The sequence below is a fragment of the Dermacentor variabilis genome, chromosome 2, assembly GCF_050947875.1.
Source record: "Dermacentor variabilis isolate Ectoservices chromosome 2, ASM5094787v1, whole genome shotgun sequence".
NCBI lineage: Eukaryota > Metazoa > Arthropoda > Arachnida > Ixodida > Ixodidae > Dermacentor > Dermacentor variabilis.
Window position 1 is genome coordinate 161,238,624 of NC_134569.1, and position 23,536 is coordinate 161,262,159.

The 23,536-nt window shown below is 42.9% G+C and overlaps 1 protein-coding gene across 2 annotated transcripts in view; it reads left to right on the forward strand.

The window, feature by feature from the left end:
- Positions 1-19,237, forward strand: part of LOC142572887 (uncharacterized) — a 32,513-nt gene extending 13,276 nt beyond the window's left edge. For both annotated transcript variants that reach the window (XM_075682325.1, XM_075682326.1), the window contains exons 6-11: positions 731-753; positions 6,626-6,785; positions 10,993-11,015; positions 12,302-12,461; positions 16,792-16,814; positions 18,832-19,237. In XM_075682325.1, the coding sequence (XP_075538440.1) occupies positions 731-753; positions 6,626-6,785; positions 10,993-11,015; positions 12,302-12,461; positions 16,792-16,814; positions 18,832-19,019 (577 nt within the window). In that variant the 3' untranslated portion in view covers positions 19,020-19,237. The remainder of the gene's footprint in view (positions 1-730; positions 754-6,625; positions 6,786-10,992; positions 11,016-12,301; positions 12,462-16,791; positions 16,815-18,831) is intronic.
- The last annotated feature ends 4,299 nt before the right edge of the window (positions 19,238-23,536 follow it).

Below are 23,536 nucleotides of genomic sequence, written 5' to 3' on the forward strand. Positions count from 1 at the left end.
AAGCCCGAATTTCGCTTGACTGCAATAGATTACATGTCATTGTTTGTAATTTATGCAATCAAACAAAATTCCGCAGAGGGATAGAGCAGAAATCGGTAACGGCTCTCTTATCGCACATAACGTTCGCATTAGCTCGCGTTGCCGAAAGAAAACACGCGGGTATTTGAAATTTGGCACTTACGGAACAGTTATTATGTGTATCCTTATGAAGAACTGAAGTGAATATCGCTGTACTGAAAAGCCGCCCGGCACTTTCACCAGCCTTGAGCGCGTTGGAATAAATGGGCGGGTGAAATTGCCGCACGTCTTATTAAGAAGAGTAGGCTTCAGGGCTTAGTTTTTTTGCTGTGTCTAAAGCTAGTGAAGATTACTCCGTTTATAAATGCCGTGGCCATACAGAAAACAGCGTGGATTCCGTGTTTGTGTAAGCAGGTGACATTCGGTCACGCTGTTGTCATGCAGGAGATACATTGAGTCTGCTTCTAGTGCTAAGGCTTTAAAGTAAATATATGAACCTTGTTCGTATAAAAATTGGACGTGTAAATTAGTCTGATTCCCAGTGTACAGTACAGGAACATACATTGTTGTCAAGCGCACTCCACGCCACCCCTGTGATTGAAGAGCTAAATAAATAAAGAGATAAACAAACACAAATTCATAGAAATATTGCAGTAAACATCATTGCCTTGTGTGAGGTCTAACGTCATGCGCTTTTTTTTTCCATTTTCAGGGATGCCCTCACGGACAATAAAGGTGATGTATATTTTTTGACTGGCTTCTTTTATGAGACATTAAGGTCCATGTAGTCACTGCTTGCGGTAAACCGGAAGGTTAGACTGATTATTTCACCCATTATTACAAAACATTCCACAATTAGCACTATCCTATTATATTGCATCTAGTTCGGAGACAAAAATGATCTGAATTTGCATTACAGCATGCGAGGTGCTAAAGTACTTTTTGTGAAAAGTCGCTTAATGACAAACACAAAAAGTATATAGCGCAAGCAGTAATATATGCGTTAAATTAAGCTATAGAGATTACCTGAGCTTTGAACATGCTAAAAAGTACTTATAAGATTTAATCACAAACATACGACAGGTGGAAATTCTCAAAAAAGGATAAGCACCATGGTGGATTTCAGGTAAAACATTTTCCGAGATATAATTAGAGGAATTAGTTTGATTATATCTTTGCATTCATATCTAAGCGACGCATCCTAAACATTTTTCTGTTACGCGCTTATAACAGTACGAGGACCTATTCTTTGTGTGTCCCCGAAAATGCCGACTATCCATAAACGACGTGAATAAGCAGAAGATTAAATTGATGGTCCTTTTACGAGAAACACCGTAAAATCTGAGGACAAGTGTGCAATGAAGAGCAGAGATATGCGTAACAACTAGAATACTGTAGTTATGCATGTGACTGTTGCAACAAAATCTTACTGGTGAGGTACATTTGGTTGCACGATTGAAATTAATATAAATTAATTTACATCGTCAATGGTAGCTTGCAGGGAGAGATCACTAAGAGAAGCTGCGGTACGTTTGTGTTTTTCTATGTCAGTAGCAGCAATAAGTATATAAAGGAAATAAAACAGCAAAGGCTGAGTGAACTTTGTAACGAATAATGAACTTCGAAATTTATTTTCCTTAGCTTCATGTAATGCGGATTATAAAAATGCGAAAGGGAACCAATTCTAAAAAAGAAGTTACTAATTATAGGCCTATCTCACTTACTTCGATTTCGTGCAAGATCATGGAACACATAATATATAAGGCTATCATGGGACATCTAACGGACAACACATTGCTTATAAACAGACAACACGGATTTCGCAAGGGGTTTTCATGTGCGACACAACTGATTGAATTTTATGATGAACTGACGTCTGTAGTTGATATGGGTGGACAAATAGACTGCATATTTCTGAACTTCCGCAAAGCATTTGATACTGTTTGCCATTCTTTACTACTTCATAAACTTCGAATGTTAAGTATAGATTCTAGTGTTTTTAGCTGGATAAAGAACTATTTGTCAAGTCGCCGTCAACGTGTGGTCCTAAATGGTACTAATTCAGATTATCTTGAGGTTACATCAGGCGTCCCGCAAGGATCTGTTCTGGGGCCTCTTCTTTTTCTTATATATATTAATGATATTAACTTAGGTATTGACTCTAACATGCTGCTCTTCGCAGGCGACTGTATTGTGTATAGAAAAATCGATAATGAAGATGATGTTCTCAAACTGCAGGCCGACCTAGATCGTATTTGCGAATGGTGCTCAAAGTGGAAAATGAATTTGAATACCGGAAAGTGCGTCCATGTGCGGTTTACTAATAAAAAAAAAGTAATCGATGCCAGCTACAGTCTAATGAATAATATATTAAGTAATAAATCCAAGACTAAATATTTGGGCGTGATGCTGTCGAGCGACTGCTCTTGGTGGGCACACGTGGACTATGTAGTTGGCAAAGTGGCAGTTGCTTTGAATTACATTCAAAGAAATTTAAAATGCGCAAATTCTAACCTTAGAAGCACGGCGTACCTAACTTGTATACGACCCATTTTGGAATATGCTTGTACCCTATGGGACCCGTCACAGATATGTCTTATAAACAAACTAGAAAAATACAAAACAGAGCAGCCAGGTTCGTCTCGGTTAGGTACGGGAGGAAGTACAGTTGCACAGCAATTAAAACAGAGCTCAACTGGGAGTCCCTGTCGTCTCGCCGAAAGAAGCTGCGGCTAAAGCTTCTGTATGAAATCTATCACAACAAAACTGGAATTGACAGGGAAATGTACATAAAACCACCAAACTATATATCGGCACGCACTGACCACCAGTGCAAAATTAGAGAATACCGGGCTAGGACGGGCCTGTATGCCAATTATTTTTTTGTAAAAACTATCGCTCAGTGGAATAGACTGTCATGTGAACAGGTGTGCAGTGAGAATCAAGATGTATTCTATTCATGCTTGTAACCCCCCTGCTGCAACGCTTTCGGGCTAAGCGGGGATCTGTCTGAATAAAGAATAAAGAATAAAGAAAAAATTCGCTGTCGATGAATGCGACACAGTAGATCTGGATGTATACATAGTAGATAACAAAAAAAAATATAGCATGCGAATGCACCAGGGTAAAAGGTGGAAGCGGCAAGCAAAAGGATTGGCGTAATTAAATCGCAGCTGCCAAGACAATGCTGCTTTCAGTTTCCGAGCAAAAGAGGCAATCTTATCACGTGAGGTCGCTGCTGCATTTAGAGCGTCTTAGCTTAGCCGTGATTGTAAAACATTTGCGGAATACCAGTTTACCCGGAAATTGACGGCAGTAGCAACCCTGGTAGAAACATCTGGTCACACGTTTCCCAACTACAACGCGTTGGTATTGCTTCTTTGTTACATGGGTCTTTTCTTCGGAAAGACAATAACAAATAATCAGGAGTGTGTATGTCAACGATTGGAGTGGCGCCTGACACCGACAAAAAACAACTGCCGAGAGCAAGTGGGACTACACTATTCCAGGTGCAACCAAACTAGGAAGGCCCACTAAGATTCTATAGAGACATTGCCTCACCAGAACACGAATTGGCCTCTCGGTGCAGTACGTGGTCACTAACTCCCTCATGACTTTTGCAATTACACCAAGGCACTCAGTCCCCCGCGGTTACGGAATACCTGACCAAGACGGCGGTAAGACCTGCGACCTGGCTGAGGGTGCGCCGAATCACTGGATCCGTACAGGCCGCCACTGGAAACATCACCTGGCAATGTTTAGCACTCGAACTCTCTCTAGTGAGGCTAGCTTAGCAGGGCCCTATGAGGAATTATCAGATATTGCCTGGAATATTATTGGCTTTAGTGAGGTAAAAAGAACTGCTGAGGCTTATACAGCGCTGACTAACGACCACGTCCACCGATGAATTCCGAATAAAATACGGAGTACGATTCTTAATCCATAATAACATAGCGGGCCATATTCACGAATTCCAAAGCAATAATGAAAGGGTAGCACCTGTAATAAAACTAAATAACATATATAGAGTAAAGTTAGTACAAGCATACCCTCTAACCACCAGACATAGGGCTAAAAAATATAACAAATTTATGAAGATATCTAATTAGCCGTGAGAAAGGTACGACTTTAGCATACTGTTGTTATGGGGGACTTCAAGGCAAAAGCCGGGGGAAAAATGGTCTGGGGAACAAGCAATTGGCAATTACGCCAGCGGACTCCAAATAATGAACGCCTTCTTCATTAACCACAGTATTAGGAAGTGGAGCAGGAAAATCCCTAGTGGAGGAAACAAGAAATTAAATAGATTTCCTACTCTCTGCCAATACGAGCACAGTGCAGAATGTCAAAGCTTTAGGTATGTTAAAGAGCAGTGACCGCAGCTTAGTGAGGTCAGGCATTTTTAGCACTATGACTATGAAGAGAGAAAAAGCAAAATTATTCAAGAAGGAACGGGGTGACCTAGACGCAGAAATGGAAAACCAGACAAATTCAGGCTGGTGCTCACAAACTAATATGCAGCTTTTGAACAGGAAGATGAAAACAACATACAAGTAATGAATGAAGCTACCACTATAGACAGGCCTCAGAAGCTGCAGTTCAAATGGGAGGTAAGGCGCCAAGGCAACCAGTAGGTAAGCTGTCGCACGCAACAAAGGACCTAATAAAGAAAAGTAGAAAGCATAAATGTGTCTTACTCGAGAGATCAGGTAGAGTTGACTAAACTTTCAAAAGAAGAAAGTAAGGGATATTCGAAATTATAACATGGCAAAAACAAAGAAAGCAGTGCACAATTACCGCAACATGAAATCAGTGAGAAGAAAACTTGGCTTAGGGTAAGGCAATATGTATGCAGTGAAAGATGATCAAGGTAATGTAACCAGCAATTTTGACAATATAGTAAAAGCAGCAGAAGGATTCTATGCTAACCTGCACAGTACCTAGAACACCCACGCTACTTTCATTCAATGTAGTGATGAACCGGGTATATATTCTCCATATATAACTATCGATGAATTTAGAATGACCTTGCAATACATGTCACGGGAGAAAGTAGCAACAGAAGATGGAATACCAGCTGATTTATTCAAAGACTTAGGATATATTATGGTTCGGAAGCTTTGGGTCTTTATACGCAATGCCTAACGACTTAAAGTGTGCCAGAGAGCTGGAAGAATGCCAACATTATACTAATACACATGAAAGAAGACGTTAAACACATAAATAAATATAGGTGAATTAGTTGCTTCCATTACAGTGAAAAATATTCAATTTATTTTCCAATAAAATCAGGCCGAAACATGACTTCAATCAAGCCAGAGAACAGGCTGGTTTAGGAAGGGATAATCTACAGTGGACCACATCCATGTCATCATGCAGTTAACTGAGAAATATGCGGAGTAGAATCTCTTTTTATGGCTCTCGTGGGTTATAAAAATACATTTGGATCATGTACGGATACCAGCAGTAATGAAGGCGATGCGTAATCGATCAGTACAAGAGGCATACGTAAACACATTGGGAAATATACACAAAGTTCCATAGTTACCTTGCTTCGGCACAAGAAAAGTAGAAAATTACCTATCAAGAAAAGCGTCAGACAAGGGTACAGAATCTCTCCTATGCTATTCACTGGATGGTTAGAAGACATATTCCAGTTATTAGACTGGGAAGGATTAGGAGAGATAATCAACAGAAAATATCAGCAAACTACCGTTTGCAGATGACATTGTCCTGTGCTGCAACACCGGAGATGAATGGCAACAATTGGTTGAGGACCTTAACCGAGATAGTGCATGAGTCGGGTTGAAGATTAATATGCAGAAGACAAAGGTAACGTTCACTAGCCTTGCAAGCAAACAACAGAAGTTTATCTAAGTCAATTACTCACAGGCAGCCCTGTGAGTAGGTGCCCGCAAACTTGAGATATTTTAGTTCACATTTGGGCAAGAAAGTGAACATGGACAGGCGATGTAATGCGTAGTGTAGATTACTAGTCGTCCATTAACTTTACAGAATGGGCGGTAATAGGAAGAAGCGCAGTCGAGGACGGCGGAAAAGTAGGTGGAGTGATGAAATTAGAAAAGTTGCAGGCGCAAGTTGGAATCAGCTACCGTTAGACAGGGGTAATTAGAAATTCCTGGGAGAGGCTCCCCTACTGCAGTGGACCTAAATATAGGCTGATGATGGCGACGTTAACGATTACATCGCTTGCGACGTTTATAGCCAGAGTTGAGTGTTAGTTGCTTTACTGAACGCTGCAATGTCGCTCTGTTTCTTCTAGGTTATATTGTGCGCCACATCATGGTGCCAATAAATCAGTTGTTCGCACCTACGTCCCTGATAACGCATTATTTAGGGAATGGCACTCCTTTACGGTCAAGGGAAAACTATTTTATGCTTTGCAAGATACATTGCAAACTGCAGTGTTCAGAAGAAACTGAAGTGCAGACTCATATTTTAATCTATTGCATATAATTTCAGAACTTGAATAATTTAGAGTGCATGTTTATCATAAAGCAAAAGCTGAGAAGCGTGAAAGAAAGCATACGATTTTTTTTTTGTGTTCGCAGTGATATTTACGTGTTACATTATTTACCTCTTCCAGATGACGATACTGATGAATATGGCATGTGGGGAAAGTTTCCGTGGGAACGTCCTGGTAACCCTCCTCCGTTTTCACCACCGGCCGACACAATGACTTTCTCACAGATTGGTCGCTGGAGGAATCAGGATGAGAACGCAGAAAAGCCTTGGCGGTCCTTGAGGTACGTGTCTAATTTGGATGCATCCAAAGCGTACCTAGCCTAAGCTGCTCATTGTACACGCGAGGAAGTGAAAATCCACGCCAAATCGAATATATAAAAATGAGCAGAGCGTTGAATTCTTCGCAACTAGGCTGGTAATTTAGCGCCGAGAGGGAAGTTACAAATATGGTCTACTGTACACTATGGTGTAGGTGGGCAGAAGGACGACACATTTCTGCGAAGACTGAAGGTGGTACACAAAGTATCGCTTAACTGGCGGTGTTCTATAGTAACACAATTAGTTCTAAACGAAAGAAGGACAACTAAGAATGGCGGAGGAATAAATGTTTCGATCAGATGGCGAAAATTATACGCAAACGAGGGAGTAGGCTCATGGCAACAACCACATAATCAGACGGTATTAGGAGACGCCTTCAACTTCAGCAGGACATGTCAATGGTAATATTACTAATTCTACATCTAAATGTCACGTGCCTTCTTAGAGTGTCATTTCCTTTGAACGCTGGAGTTAGCAGAAGTTTCGGTAAACTGACTTTTCCACCACCTTAGGAACGAAACGCATGGAAGCGATAAAAGGCCCCATGGAAATATGATTGTGCAGTTCGCAAGGCTGTTTTCGGTCCGGTAGAAAATGAAGTAATTCTGTCACTAAACACAGGGAGTGGCACATCTGCAGTACACGAATATTCGCTGTGTTATTACCCTTCCGGCAATGCGGTCACTACACTGAAGCATCCCGTCGATTTGTGTCTCGCGAAAAGTGAACATACCACGCGTAGGTTCCTGCAAGATTGACATATTCAGACTATTTATCTCTAAGCGCTGGTTCTGTGGCCTTGAAACGTTAGCAAACGTAATTGAATACAATAAAACAGTACACCCAACTAAAGAATTTGTTAGTAATGGTCAAAAGCATTTATTTCAAGTGAGGGCAACTTTCGAAATATACTAACGTTAGAACAAAACTCGAATTAGAGACGATAAATGCAAACACACCATCGGAAGCAAATCGTGCAGACAAAACATGTTCCTGCCTTACAGTCGCGTTGTAAATCTGTCACACACTCTCCTATCAGGCACCTTCAGCATGTGGCAACTCATGTCTGCTAAAAAAGCATGATCGCTGATCCGAGGAATTCGTTTCCAACTGGTGGGTATGGCCGCTGAAGTGTAACTTTATGATGCATTCTTCGAAAAGAGTCTACATGCCACGTCAGTCACCCCAATATTCCATCGGCATATGACGAAGCCAACTCGGTGGCTATTGCCTGACATCCGGTGTGGTTACAGACATCGCATTGTTCGCAGGACTGAAGACGAAGGAGAAACATACCAACGCCTCGCCACGTCGTTTCCTCTTTTTTACCTAATAATTGCGGTTGACAAGCAAAGAAAATTGTTTCTGAAGATGCGTCCCCGTTACACGCCCTCCATTAAACCGATATTTGTTTTGAAGAAACACTTTTAAACTTTGTAAAAGCGAACACTTTTACGACCATATACAGAGACAAGACCCCCGCTTCCGGCAGTAATTGAGCTGCTATTCTAGAACAAATATATCTTTCTTACCTCTTTATTGACTATTGTTGCCTAGTAACAGCATATCACAATTTTTTTCTAGTCGGGCATTGCTATTGGCCTCGAATTTCTTGGCTACATGTCTTCAGCCCACACTGAATGAGAAGTAGCAAGCGCCATTTGTTGGTTTAGAACAGGAGCCCAGGAGGACGACGAATAATTTTGGCACACTAGTAACATTTTCTTGAAAGCATGATTAGACGAGGAAGACCGGTACAACACCTCCGGCAGCTGGGCTGTCCCATATGTGTGGTAGAGCAAATGAAATACACACCTATAGGTTTGGCGCTGCTTGGGGTTGGCCGGTGATGGTTCTCGAGGTGAACAGTGGTGGCAGCGGACGCTGCACAGTGAAGTGCTGGCGGACCGACTCAGGGCTGTCCAGAGGGCCCATGTGACGGCAGAGGGGCTCGGCCTCTCTGTAACGACGTGGGAGCGGCCGCATCAGTACCAGACTGATCCCTCAGGACCTAAATAAAGTTATTCATACCATATAGGGTGCATATGATGGGATCTATTTGCACAAATTTCAAATGAAGGCATAGGTGGCTTGGAGTAAAGCTCAACTTCAGGGTTTTTTTTGTTTTTTTTGCCTTGCGTTTCCCCCTTCTGTTGAAAAGCATTACCTTATTAAGGCTTATTCTCCAAGTAATTTGCACAATTAGATAAAAAATGCTTGTCCACGGGTATTTTTATGCTCCGTGAAATGTGCTCCTTTATTCAGGGTAAGTGAATTTAATGAAATGTTGATGGGCGTATGCTACGCCAGTGCTTCCTCTGATCGGACATGGTAGTTTTGCTCATAAAGTTCTTTAACAAAGCGTAAGTTAGTAAAAATGCAACAGGCACTTTTGGATAGATAAATGGCGCTGAAAAATATAGATGTCCATGCAACATGGAATATTTGTACAACATTATTGTTAACCAACGAAATTATTTCGGGAGGTTGCAAATGAGGTCCCCCAGAGGGTCTCTTTCCAAGCATAACGCCATGATACTCCGGCAGAAGAGCCACAGAATCATGAAAAGACAAGGAAACACATTAAGAAGAATGTGTACTACCTTAAAATGAGAGAACAACGATACGAGCAGGACTAAAAACAGGGATAAGAATCACGAGATTAAAGAAATTGCTATCTCACCATGACTTTGACATTATTTTTCTTCTAGAATCGTATTACTGCGGTAGCCGCATTTCTGCATAGTGTCCGATAGCAGTGCTCCTTAGTCACGCAAGAGGGCTTTTGAAGAGGTGTTTTAATATTTCGGTCTTGGCTTCAATGCTAAAATCCCACACGAAAGGGCTTACCGTTGCAGAAAACTTTGTTAAGTTCTAATGGTGTTCCGTATTTCTATATCACAATGCCTGTAAAAAAGCACCACTAATTGATAATCTTTAAGCAGAAATTCGCGAGACAAAATGAGAAAAGATAAATGATTTCTCAACTAAAGTAGCCGGCCTTATCTGTTGAAAAAGGTTGGTTTTGTATCCATCGCGGTATTTACCTTACTTAAAGTACCCCGTGCACCGTGGGGAAGCCTGGATCCTTCTCACAAACATTTAACAGACACGCTCGTGCTCACTGCAGATGACAAGTATATAACATCAGTTTGCAGCCATTCGTGATATTTTTTTTTATAATCTGACTGGTTGCTTTGATGTTAAATTCAAGAAAGCTGCACTTGGAGCCACTGTTGCAATGCTCAGCCACTCCTGGTGCCTGAAATTTCCCTAAACCCATTAAAGATGTCATCACGCAGGGAATCGCAGTGATGCTGCTACAGGTAGCTGCGAATTCATTTTCCAGCGAATAACAGCCTTCTATACCTAAATGGATACCGATAAATTTCATTTCAACTCTGCTGTTGTTGCTTCCGACAAACAGCTGCTTGCGCAGCAGGCTGGTATTCCAATAGGGTCCAGAGCCGCATGATTCTTTAGCGCAATATTCCTGCGCATGCATACGCCATGATGACAATTAGGAAGGCGTTATTTTCTGTTTGCCTCCCACACTACTTTCACTGATGTCTTGTTTTGTATTGGTATAGGCAGCAACTTGGGCAAATGTCCGATGGAACATTTACTGTCATCGTACTAGGTGTTTCCTCTGTAGCTATGAAACTTGGACCAGAGGTTGTATTATTTTACTAATCCGGAACTCCGTCTGAAAACGAGTACCACCTCATATGCATTTGTAATCTTCATTATGATTCCTGCTTTTTCATTTATTGAGCATCGACATTCAGTGCGTCTGCACTCATACATTGAAACAACTGTAACTACTCGGGAAATAAGTAAAGAGAAGGAAGAAAAATTGTATTCAAAGGTAACTGCGTGGGCAGCCGCGGGAGGCACAAATCCTACCGCTGGATAACTCCATAAAACTTAAGCATATAACCCAGGTAGATACTGTTTCTCTTGACAAAGCACAATTCTCATTCTTTGACTTAAATTATTACAATGTTTGAAAACAATGAAAGGTAGCTGTTCTTGTTCAAAAAAGAAAGTGTTAACCCATAAATACAGTGCAGACATTTTGATTCTACTGTTAAATGTCAAGTGTCTAGTATGTCAGAATTTTCTCTAAGGTTTAATCTTATACTTTCTGATCTCTTTTCCCAATTATAGGCCGTTCCTCTCGGAAATTAAAGGTAAAGTACTGCCTTTTCCTGACCAATTTCATAACTGGGCAATCACTGCTACTGTCCTCAGAGAGACAGACAGACAAGGAACTTTATTGGGTCCTAAGGGACTACGTTGTCGTAGAGGAAAAAATCACGGAATAGAATACGTTTATCACGTGCTTGGTATTCTGGTAATGCATTGCAAAAACTGGAAAGTCTTTAAGGGTTCCCGAATAATAAAAAAACTAGGATTTCGCAACAAAACATTAGTGCTGTGCCCTATGGCCAGGGATATAAAATTGGACGTATGAATCATTGTTTTTCTGTTCTCAAGCATGTTGTGTGAAATAACATAATTGTGAGGAAGCAAGCGTAGACACTGTTTTCGTGATAGCAAGAGCGTCATTATAAAAGCATGTGGTAACGAATAGAAAAAGAAAAGAATAGGGGCAGCGGTGCATGAGCTCCCACTACTTCCTTGCCACTTCAATTTGTCCCCAGATATTTTCGAATAGCAGCCACTCTGGAAACTTTGCAGAATAGCAGTGCTACTCTGTCTCAGCGATGGACTGAACGAAAAGCCCCAATTTCAAATATGGTGCCATCAATAGATATGGAAAGACGCATTCAAAGTTAAATCATATAGACATAAAAATAGGCTTTGGGGATATGCATTGTAACTTAATTTCGCGTGGTATTGTGTAACTGTTGCCTTCGTATTTACGGTGCACTAGAGTCCTATGTAGGGAGGTAATTGCATTTAAGTCAGCGTGCCATACGGTTGTAGCGCAGCGGGAACTTCCAATCTATTGGGATGTTTTCGTCACGGTTGCGTAGCCTCTTGTAGAATTCCGCACGGAGGTCATTATAATTATCCCGGTTACAAGGGGTGTTTTGTCATGAGACCAAGATAATGTTAATTTTCTTTTTGGTGGTAGCATTTCTATAGATTCTATGCGAAATTAGGCTGTGAAGGCGCCGTTATAGGTGGTTACTATAGCAACTGTCGGCCTGAACATGCTCCATAAAAATATAAATGAAATGCCACATTCCGACTATCTGGCAACACAACGCTTCCCCACTAAATGTAATGTATTACTGAAAGCGCATTTCCGCGAACGAACATGTTCAAGAATTAAGAGCTAATAGCAAGGGAAAGCAGAATCACCAATAAGTAAACAAACTTGCTTTGTGGAAAGTTAGCGTATGCGTGTCTAAAGTGAATTGCCTTAGCTTGGTTTCGACTATTACATTTTTGTATAATAATATATTCTTCGCAATTCTACTTTTCGTATGTGCTTTTTGTCTCTCAGACGAGGATGCCGAAGAGTACCGTCTGTGGGGAAAATTTTCTTGGGAGCGCCCCGTAAATCCGCCACCTTTCGTTCCACCGCCAGATACGGCGACGTTCTCACAGATCGGGCGCTGGTGGAATCAAGAGGAGATTGGCAAACGCCCTACGAAGCTTTCAAGGTAGGCGCAAGAAATAGATCCGACGAGTTCATGCTGTGCGCGATTGAATGACTGGATTAGGCTGCCGCGTTCTCGATACTTCTTCATTGAAAACTCTGCAGAAAAACTCAGTGTGCTTTTGTAAACGATAGTGAACTTCATTTCAGCTGTGAAATGGGAAATGGTGGCACTCGAGGATACAGTCTCAAAGTTTTGCCGTTCTCTTTAGTTTTGGCTGAATCAAACTGAGAACCATTTTGCCATTTTAAAACAATGTCACTCACATCGTTAATGGAAAGCACTATAGTATACGCTCTATAGAACATTCACCAGAATGTATGACACTGTGTTCTTTGGTGAGACTTGCAGGAAGGAGTAACTGTTGTTCATCTGCTGAAGCAGATGAACAATAGATTATAATTTCTAGTTTTATTTTTTATTCTCTTAGGGAAAATGCCAAACCGACTTTATATCATGCACAATGCTGAAATGTACTGCATCTGCCGGGTTGTATGATATTGCGACTAAGCTAATGATTCTGCCATTTAATTGAACTTATACACCATATTGTGCATAAACAATCACGGCAATGACGACCAGGGAATACATTAATTAGAACCAGCGATTAGAACAACACCGAGTACTAGTTACTATGTTTCAGTCGCCGCTTGTTGATTAAGCAAGGCAGTTTTCAAAGTTATTATGTCCTGATAGAACGTATTCGTTCAATTCCAGAGGGTGTTTAGATCATCATCAACCGTCTGGGGTGTATTGAGTTAACATTCCAAGGCGAGTGAGGCCCGGTAGTCAGTTGATTGAAAAATTTATACATCGATACATTGGGTATACTTGATACATTGGATATATCTACAATATTTAGGCGTTTCAAGGCAAGTACCATAAATGGATCGTTGCGATGGCTCATAACTAAAAACCACGGCGTCCGGTCGAGTGGTACAAAAATATCATCATCAGCTATGGCTTATACTCCGTTAGTGCAGAGGGAACAAGCCTTCAGCAAAGTGAAGAGAACAGTGCATACATTGATTGAAATCAATCAACGGCACACATTTCAATAAAGAACAAGCTCTGAAACAAGCATTCGAACTACGAATAAAGCATTGCACACCTCCCTCGTAAGGACAATACGACCGCGGCGTCTTGCAAGCGAGAAACGATGTCCGACACATGGGAGCAAGGCGTTCGACCCTGAGTCCCGCTTTCCCCGGCATAGAGAGAGAGAGAGAGAGAGAGAGAGAGAGAGAGAGAGAGAGAGAGAGAGAGAGAGCGAATAGAATTAATTCAGGAACCCCAGTCTGGGTTCGCCCATTTAGTTCTTGTTATCTGCCAAGCCGAGTGTCGTGATGATGCAACGTAAAATAGAAGAGAAACGTCGTTGGCGTGAGTCTGACATCGCAACACGAACGAGCGAAGCCGCAGTTAAGCGTCGAAAATGAACAGAGGGAGCTGAACTGCGAAAGCAGCAACGCGATGATGCGAGACAACTTGGAGAGGAGGCCCAAGCTCGCAGACAATGGCTTGCTACACGTTTACTTCACACTGCGGATCGTTATATCTTGCAAGAAGCCTGACCCCTCCGATCATGTAACCTAATCCATTACCAACTGTGCAGCAGGCTTTCCTCTTTACGTGTTACAGGAGTGTAACATACTGCCGAATTTTTTCCTTCTGCTTAGTATCTACCTACGAGCATGATGTCATGTGGTGGCACATTACTGAAGAATACTCTCCAGTGTATTGCAATCAGATATACTGTATATTATTTATTCACGATCCTAATGAAACCTGGGAATTTTAAGGTTTCTGTAACTGAGGTCGGTTTTGCACTCTCTGAGAGACTGAATCTCTCAGAGAGTGCATACATTTTTATACGAGCGCGCTGAATTATCAGCATGTTGCGCATGCTTTCAATGATGAAGAAGTTTAAACTAGTGGCTTATTAGCGAATTCATTGTTTTTTAAACAATGATGCCTTTATAGTGCCGAACAGTTGTCGAAAACTACAGCAAATGTTGCAATTCACACTTGTGTTCTTAATTTGGCAGCGTTTGAGTTTGCACTGAAACCGTTCTTCGCAATTCAATGCATCCCGCTGTTGAATTCTGCACGCTATCGGCACTCCAAGGTCTGTGAACAGCAGCTATCAACCTGTATTAGTAGATCTTATAGAAGATCGCGTTGTGTGATGCAGATGGCGAACGCATCCCTGCTTACCGCTTTAGTTTCTGCAAATGTCACATGTATTACTTCGTGTAATGAAACTTTCTGCCGGCGTTTGGAATGTACTCCAATAGAGCATATTCTAAATTATGCAAGTGCGCTTCCCCGCGCACACAATTTGGCGGACGCCACCGTAAAAGTGGCCCTAAAGCTGCAGCATACGAGCTGGTAGCGCGATTATTGCAATCGTGTCGCCTTTTATAAATCCTCGCTTTTTGCAAACCTACCTTCAAATCAACGGTGTCGTGAGCGGGAAATCGGCCGCTTTTTGTAGGGCAACGAAATACTGCGGAAAACTTACTTCCAATATTTCGCATATCTCCGATGTTACAAATAGGAGAAAGCGCTACATATTTCTGTGCAGACATATATTTTGTGTTGCCGCTGTAACTCCATTTTTACGGATCTGTCTGATTATATGTAATATCTGTACAACTATGGAACAGGGCAGGCTGGGAAATTCATTTAGATTTAAATAGATTTATCTACTGTGGGTAAAGACCGTGCGCCACACACGGCTATGAGATTTTTCGTACTGAATGTATCTGAATTTACTTTTGCTATCTTGAGCCCAAAGACGGGTGCATAAGACGGGTTTCCTTTCACTAACAAGCTGATTTAAAAACTTGAAGGTGTTCAGAGAAAGGCGCTCAGATACATTTTTAACAAACATAGGCTAGCAGACTCACCGACAGAACTACTCAAACAAGCCGGGATGCTAACCCTCCAAAACAGAGCAGAACCAGCGCGCCTTAAAACCATTTACCAACTCATAAATAATAATTGAAATCTGGATACCTCACGATACATAACGAAATCGCAAACGAGGAAAACATGTCATGTCCCCCCACACACACTAAACGAGTATTCATTCCGTACTGACACTTTCAGGTATTCATTCTTTCCACAGACTATACGCGATTGGAACGCTTTGAATGTGGGCTCTGTTAATAGTTCATCAGTAACTACTTTTATCACGCTTGTTGAAAACGATATACTTGCACCTCAGTAATCTTTTTCGTTACTGTCTGTATCACTTTGTTACTACCTTTGTTTTACATTTTAACACAATTATCTGTCCAACCCAAATCTTCCAGCGTGAACCTGATTATACATTTTTTACTTCTGCTGATGTATAAGTTTATTCTGTGTATTAATGTCTATTTCTAAACCGTTATCATTGTCATATTTGTATGTCAGTGTACATTTTTGAATGCCCTTTTTGTTACGATCCTTGACGGGATTGACAGTATTGCATAAACAAATATATATTACTTACTTCTTCGACCACAATTACAAAATGGTAACGGCTTTCAGTATTAAAAGTCCGTCACTTGCTTTGCAGTAGAAAAACACCATCGCTAGTGAACACAACTGTGAAAACGGAAGACACCGATGAATACAAAACTGGTTGCCATCCAACGCTTACAGAAAAATTACTCTGTAAGATACAGCTGGCGGGCCCAGTGGGCCTAATTCAGTAGCTGTATTGCGTGGCTGCTATCCGTCTTCGTCAATATATCATGTCGGGCAGTGACACTTATCGCATTAGTGTTCAACATGATCCTACACATGCGTGAAAGATCACGTTTTCTATAGCATAACCAATTCAGCCAAGCTTCAGTTAGTAGCGCGTTGATTAAGTTGTGTGATTCACATCAACAGCGTTGCACGCTTGCTATGAACCATACCTTACGCTACAATTCTATATATAGGCCGAAGGCATGGAGCGTGACCGTTGGCGCTCGTATTCGCACCGGAATTCTCTCCCGAGCTAGGCTCTATTCTAAAACCCTGAAGTCAAAAATATCAAAGGAACAGTCAAATGTAAAAATGGTTTTTTAGCTCTGATTATGAGGAATGTCGACCAGACGAGTTTTCGTCGAAGACTTGGTATCAAAGGAGTGGTCACCTAACAATGCATTAGTCAGATATTGTACTTTATCCTATAAGAAAGCGTGTGAACCTATTAGCAGAGTGTAACACGCTTGAACTAAGGAACACTGTCTAGTAAACTTGTGTTCAATTTCGGAATTAGCGTACATAACCGATCTAAACTAAAAAATAAAGATCCACTGATGTAAAACTACGTTTTTTTTTTAATTTTCAGGGACTCCGTTGAAGAGCGCTATGGTAAGTATACTTCTATCTAAAAAAGAAAGAGACAGTTTCGTCGCAAAGGCGAAGTACCGGTTGCGATAGCAAATTAGCAGACAGCGGTACGAAGTAAGGATAGTGGTTTTATCGGCCATATAAACTTGGAAACATTAGCTTACAAACTGAATTAACAAGCAGGGTGTCAGCGCACACAAGCAAACATTACCACATCACGCTCGATGAGCACGGCACTCGTTGTCAGCACGAGCATGCAGCAGCGAGCGAAAGGAGATTCGTGCTGTCTGTCACTTCAACCCAAGAGAGGCAAGAACACAGAGCACACAAAGGCATGAACCATCTGCAGATCCCTTTAAGATAGGGCGCGTGCGCCGTGCAAAGTACGCACTTGCTGACAGAGTCTAAGCCCAGCCAACTTCCTCCTGCGCTGCCACCCCGCTTTCCTCCCTATTGCGTGCGAGATTCAGCCATGATCGTCAGTTCCCCTTGCGCGCTCTCGGGAAGTACGCAGTTGCTGCACAGCACCACCCCGCCTCCCTTCCTTCCTCCCTCCCACACGGCCTCGGCCGTTCGCGCGACGGAGGACGGCGCGTTTGCTCTCCGCTTTCCTCCTGCGCGTGCGCCTCAATGAGCCACAATCGTAGGCTACCCTCGCATGCTTTCACTTTCACATATAGCATACAACATATGGCACCCGGTAACGTTGTTACCGCCCTTGGACAATATACGCAGCATCACGGTGACGCCTACGATGATGGTGTCGGCGGAAGTTCGCCTGGAGTGTACACACAATGGCTATCGCAATAATATATCAAACTGTATATTTGGTGCAAAATGGAAAGTCTCTTAGCCTATAGCATCCAAGGTGCGATAGTTATACATACACAACTGGTGGATTTTACTAAAAGGTGGATTGGGTGCTTCTTGAGGGTGAAAGACGGATCACAATTAATAGGCATTCCTAACCCATTTTAAATAGGTTATACCGGAATAGTGACCTTTCAGCTTTCAACTAACTGATAAAGCAAAAAAAAAAAAACAGGCAAGGTATATCTAATGAAGACCAAGAAGGGGCTTCACTGCAACAAAAATATGTTTTCCGAGGTAGAAATACTTACGTATATTAAGCCGCCCACAGAGCAAACATAAATGCTCCTGTCAGCAAAAACCATCATAAGGAGAAAGAAGGTTGGTAGCTCTTCATTTCCTATTACTCCGGGAAGCACTTGGCCAAAGATTTTTTTCTGCTACTATAATTCGTTTGCACAATGATGACCATAGGCATCTTAAAGGATCACAGCTCTACAACCAGCGCAGTGAGTGAAATTTTGCTAGCTGCAAATGGTTTGTTAGATTATTTGCATATAATTTGATGCCCATAACTTGCAAATACCAAGAAGGAAAAGAGAGCTAGGCAGCGTAAAAAAAAAAGTTGAGGGTAGGCTTATCTGGTCAGCGTGTCCGGTTTGCGCAAGGGGAAGCCTGGGCTCTGTGACGAGACTGATTCAGTGTACACTGCATCTATAGATACTATAGAAAGGAAACCATGCCTCATGGCAAGATACTTAATAGGCGAAAGGAAGTTACACAAATTATTTTAAAAATTTAAACATAAATGAATGTGCCACCAATACGGTACAGAGGGAGCATCAAAATTCAATAGAATAATTCGTTTAGCTTCTAAAGTAGCTTACTATTGCGTGTTTCTTTGATGTTAACGATTACAGAGCGAGTATACGCAAACCTAATCAGGCAGTACAATGTGAAAAAAGAAGAACCTTACAAGTCAGAGTAGAAGGGTAATCTCACTGCGATATTTCACGACCTTGCAGTGCTGCTGCAGGTGTTTTATCTCATCTGATTACCAAAGACATTATTTCATATAGCTCAGCCTATGTTCAGTTTCCCTGAGACGTTGATATAGAGAACTAAGTTGCCGCCCTCACCACATTTAAGTCTCTCATGTATACAGAGGTACTTTTCGAAAGCAGTTGCTATTAATCGCTTTAATGGCACCTGCTTATTTCTCTGGCAGATGAAAAGGAGTTCAAGCAGAGTCCTACACAAAATGTTGAAGAAGAGCGCGGCAAGTTCCTAGCCTTGCTTCCATCGAAAGACCACAAGCTGAGGAGGGTTGCGCGCTCCGTCTGGCAGAACAAACCTTGGGAGAAGCCATGGAATCCACCCCCCTTCCTGCCAGGACGCTACCCTCCCCTTCAGTAAATGGTTCCTGTGTGCTGAAGACTATGCATCCACATCGAATACACAACAAAGAGGCATTCAGGCCGGGGAAGGAATGAAACCGTTTAACAGTTTCATTTTTGTGAGAGCTCCGGCCAGTATTCACAACGGCCGCTCACCAACATACGTGGCAGACGAAGACACTCAGCTGTATGAGGCAGCGAAAGAAAAATAAACGCACGTGTTCCCGTCATTTAAAACAGTAGCGCTGCGCATCCAGTGTGCGATGTAGCTAGTCCACACTTCTATACCTGAATTGCGTCCAATCATTGCGAGTGCTGACGAAGAGCGCTCTCCTCGCGCACCATGACCGCTGGCTTGTCGTCACTTGAACAAGTTCGTGAGTGTGAGCTTACATGCGCGTTCGCAAAGCATTCAAAGTGTCAAAGATTTCGTCAAATTGTTGCAAAATGGTTTATTTTCAAATCAATGGTCCTGATACTCGTGTGACTTAGATTTCAAACCTGCTTTGTGGATTACGAGGGATGACAGTCTGGGATGGTTCCGGAATAATTTACTTCTACGGGGTTGCTTTGCGTACACTCATAGCTGTTTAGACGTGCGTGATTGCATTCTGCATCCACCGGGAGGCGGTCGCTGCGCCTCGAAATAGAAGTCTAGTCCTCGTGCTCAGTCGCACAACGTCACAGCCACAGAACCAATGGGGCGTAACACGTGAAGGCGAAAGCCTACTGCACGCGTGGTAATGCATTAAGTTATGCGATCGGAGTGGTCACACTTCTTGCAAGGCATAACGATATTAATTGTGAAGTAAACGTATGGCGCTGGTGGTCGACCTCCACAGCGACACATGCGAGTACCTCATGCAATACCTAAAGGTTCTTTCGATCTTTCTTTCGTCTGTCTTTCTTTCCGTGGTTTTTGCTTTGTTTCTTTCCTTCTTTCGTTCTTTCTTTCGTTCTTTTGTTGTACTTTCTTTTGTTCTTTCCTTCGTTATTTCTCGAACTCGTTTCTTCATTCTTATTCAGCTCTTGCATCTTTGCTTAGCTCAAAGCCATAACTCCTCTCATTGATGGAGACCAGGGCACGCACTGCAGCGCAGTGTTTGTCGTGCCTCGCAGTGCTTGTACTTCGCGCAGTGCGTCGTTTTTACCCCGAATTACTTACTAGCGCAAGCAACCATCCTTGTACTGCAGGTCTGTAGAGTCCTCATAGTGACTGTCTTCACAAGTTCCTCTCATTTGAGGAGATTTGCTGACTGAAAGTGAAAGCGCTCAGACCGAACAGTGCCTCAAGGACACTGCGCACACTGACACAAAGAATTGCCTGGTTTAACGGCAAAATCTGCTAGTAATTTGTGGCCGAAGAATTTTCTGTAAATAAAGAATGGTCATTTCCGTAGAATGGACAGCCGTAAAATAGAGACCGTAATACACAATACAAGTGTTTTCATATTTAGAAAGCGAAAGACTGTATGCTCAATCTGTACTATAAGGTTCAACCATTAAAATACAAGCGCTTTCCGTATTCAGAAAACGCAACAAACTCTGTATGCTGAATCTGTAGTGTATGGTTGAACCATTCAAATACAGGCGCTGCCCGCAATATATCTTACAGGGCATATTCATTGTATGGAGGCTGTACTTTATCTATATAGAGAGAGATGAAGAGGAAAGGCAGGGAGGTTAACCAGATATCAGTCACCGGTTTGCTACCTTAAATTTGGAATGGGAGATAGGGATTAGAAAGAGAACAGAGAGGAAAGCGTAAAAAAAACACGCGCACACGAAGACACACAAACAAAAGACGTTCCAGTTAAAGACGTTTACAAAGGCCAGTAGAGAGAGAGAGATGCAAATAAGAGAAAGGCAGGGAGGTTAGCCACAGTTAACACCTCCGGTTTGCTACCCTGCACTAGGGCAAGGGAAAAGAGAAGTAAAGACGGAAAGAAGAGCGGGACAAAAATAAACGCGTGAGAAAAAAATATGAAGAGGGATGGAATAGGGTCATTATAGTCTTTATAATAGGCCACTGCCACGTAAAAAGGTCAAGAAAGCCTTGACAGACTTTCAGCGTGACGACAGTTCATGTCAGCATTTCATTACTGAAAATTCTGAAAGTGGCCTGTCGTCAAGGCGTGCCAACGCGGTCGCTAGTGACAGCCGGTGCGCGCTGTATTGAGGACACTGGCAAAGTCCGTGTTCGATAGTCTTCTCGCCGCCACAGTGAGTGCAAGCCGCGCTGTCGTCCATACCGACGCGGAAGGCGAAAGATCTTGTGTAGGCGACACCAAGCCATAGTCGGCAAAGTACTGCTGTTTCAAGTCGAGAGAGTCCAGATGGGGGTCGAAGTCGAAGGGATGGGTCCAGTCAGTGTAGACGTGTATGCTTCAAGCTTGGTGTGTTCCATAAAGTTTTGATGGCTTCATTTGCAAGCACACGAATTTTCATTGCAGCGTCTGTTCTTGAGAATGGAATGGAGTCTTGCAAGCCTTCCTCATATGCAGATCGTGCTGCTGCGTCGGCATGTTCATTGCCCATTATGCCACAGTGGCTTGGAATCCACTGTAACGTGATGTCGTGTCCTTGCTCGACGAGGTGGTGAAGCAGCAGTCTGACTTCTAGAACTAGTTGTTCGTGGGGTCCTCGGCGCAAGGCAGAAACCAAACAATGAAGAGCAGCCTTGGAGTCACTGGACGCGCTCCATTTCTTGGGTAGTGCTTCAGAAATTGCACGAAGTGCACAACGAATAGCAGCAGGCTCCGCGGCGGCAGTCGATGTAGTCTGGTGAGATAGTCGAATATTTATGGTGGAGGGTTTTGTAGGAAAAATCCTGCAGACGTCTTCACCGTGGTTGAAGCGTTGAAGGACGGTAGATCGCAAAAAGCGCAATAGTGCTTTTACGGCCTTCTTCTGTTACGTTAGGTCCTTAAGATGGTGTAAAATTCTATGTTCTGGTAGCGGTTGGTCGTCCAGCTGGTCAAGTTCGTGACGAAGGCATTCCCCTCTGTGGACTGTACTGCGGGCAAGCGCACAAAATATGGTCAATCGATTCTTCATGGCCGCAGTGGTCACAGGTTGCGGTGTCGGTCATCCCTATGCGGAATGCATAGGCTTTGGTACCGGCAACGCCCAACCATCGTCGATACAAAAGCGTGGCGTCTCCACGGCCATGCTGTGATGGCGCTCGAAGACTTACTGTCGTATCAAGGGACTACAGTGGCCGATTTCTTAAATGTGGCTCATTCCATTGCGACGTGGTGCACTGCCGAGCAAGCAGGCCAAGCTTCCATGCTGCGTCAGTTATAGAAAGTGGAACATGTACGTGGTGCTCCTCAATATGGGCTGAGCCGGCCGCTTGATCCGCCCTTTCTTTGCCGATAATCCCGCATTGACTCTGAAGCCATTGGAAGGTTGTTTCATGGCCTGCATCACTTACATGGTGTAACATCTCTGTAATGTGAAATATTAGCTGCTAGTGTGGTCCGCGACGTAAAGGTGACAGTAGAGATTGCAGTGCCGCCTTTGAATCGCAGATTATCTTCTATTTGTGTGGCGGTTCGTAACCAATGCAATGAAGGGCAGTAAAGAGCGCTGCGAGCTCTGTTGCTGTCGATGTTGTCGCTTGAGTCATCTTAATTTGATTGTGTTAACTTTCGCTGGTATCACGATTGCCGCCGCGGAGCTGTTTGGCAAGACAGATCCATCAGTGTAGATATGCGTAGAGTCGCGGTAGTTCTCGTACAAAATAGTAGCGTGAGCAGTTTAAGGGCTGCTGATGATAGACCAGCTTTTTCGCGAAGCCAGGTATTGTTAGGTTGATTATTGGTTGAGCGAGGCACCATGGAGGAATCGAAGGTCTCGCAGCCGAAGCGAAACAAGCTGGCAAATTATTCATCATATGCGGTTACCGGTTGGCTGAAAGATGTGCGTGGTCTGTCCGCTGGTAGAGAGGCTAAGTGGTGACGCGGATTCCTGGCTAGATGCCTTATATGGGTCCTGAGCACTTCAATTTCAATTTGGGTTTTGACATGGTAGTTTCTAGCAATTGCTATCGTAGCCACTGTTGAAGCACTCTGAGGCAGGCCTAGACATATCCGGAGCGCTTGGGCCTGAAGACTTTGTGTTGTGCGTAGATTCGTTTTACCTGCGTTGGTTACTGCTGGAAAGCTGTATCGCAGGAAGCCGAGAAAAAGCACCATGTACAGTTGTAACATGGCACTTGTCGACATTCCCAAGGTCTTGCCAGTGAAAAACTTGCACAGGTGGCATATGCCTGTCAACCGTTTTTTCACGTATGGTACGTGAGGGCTCCATGACAAGTCGCTGTCGATTATGACACCTAGAAAATTGTACGAACAAAAAAATTGTATTATTTGGCCATTTGCCATTACGCTGTAGTTTGTCATGGGTTTGCGCGTAAATTGCACTAGTGCGCATTTCTCGGGGGAAATTTCCAGGCCTCGATTACGGAGGTAGATAGCAGTTTGGGTGGCGGCTCTCTCAATTCTCCCACGCAACTGTAGGCGTGTTACTGCA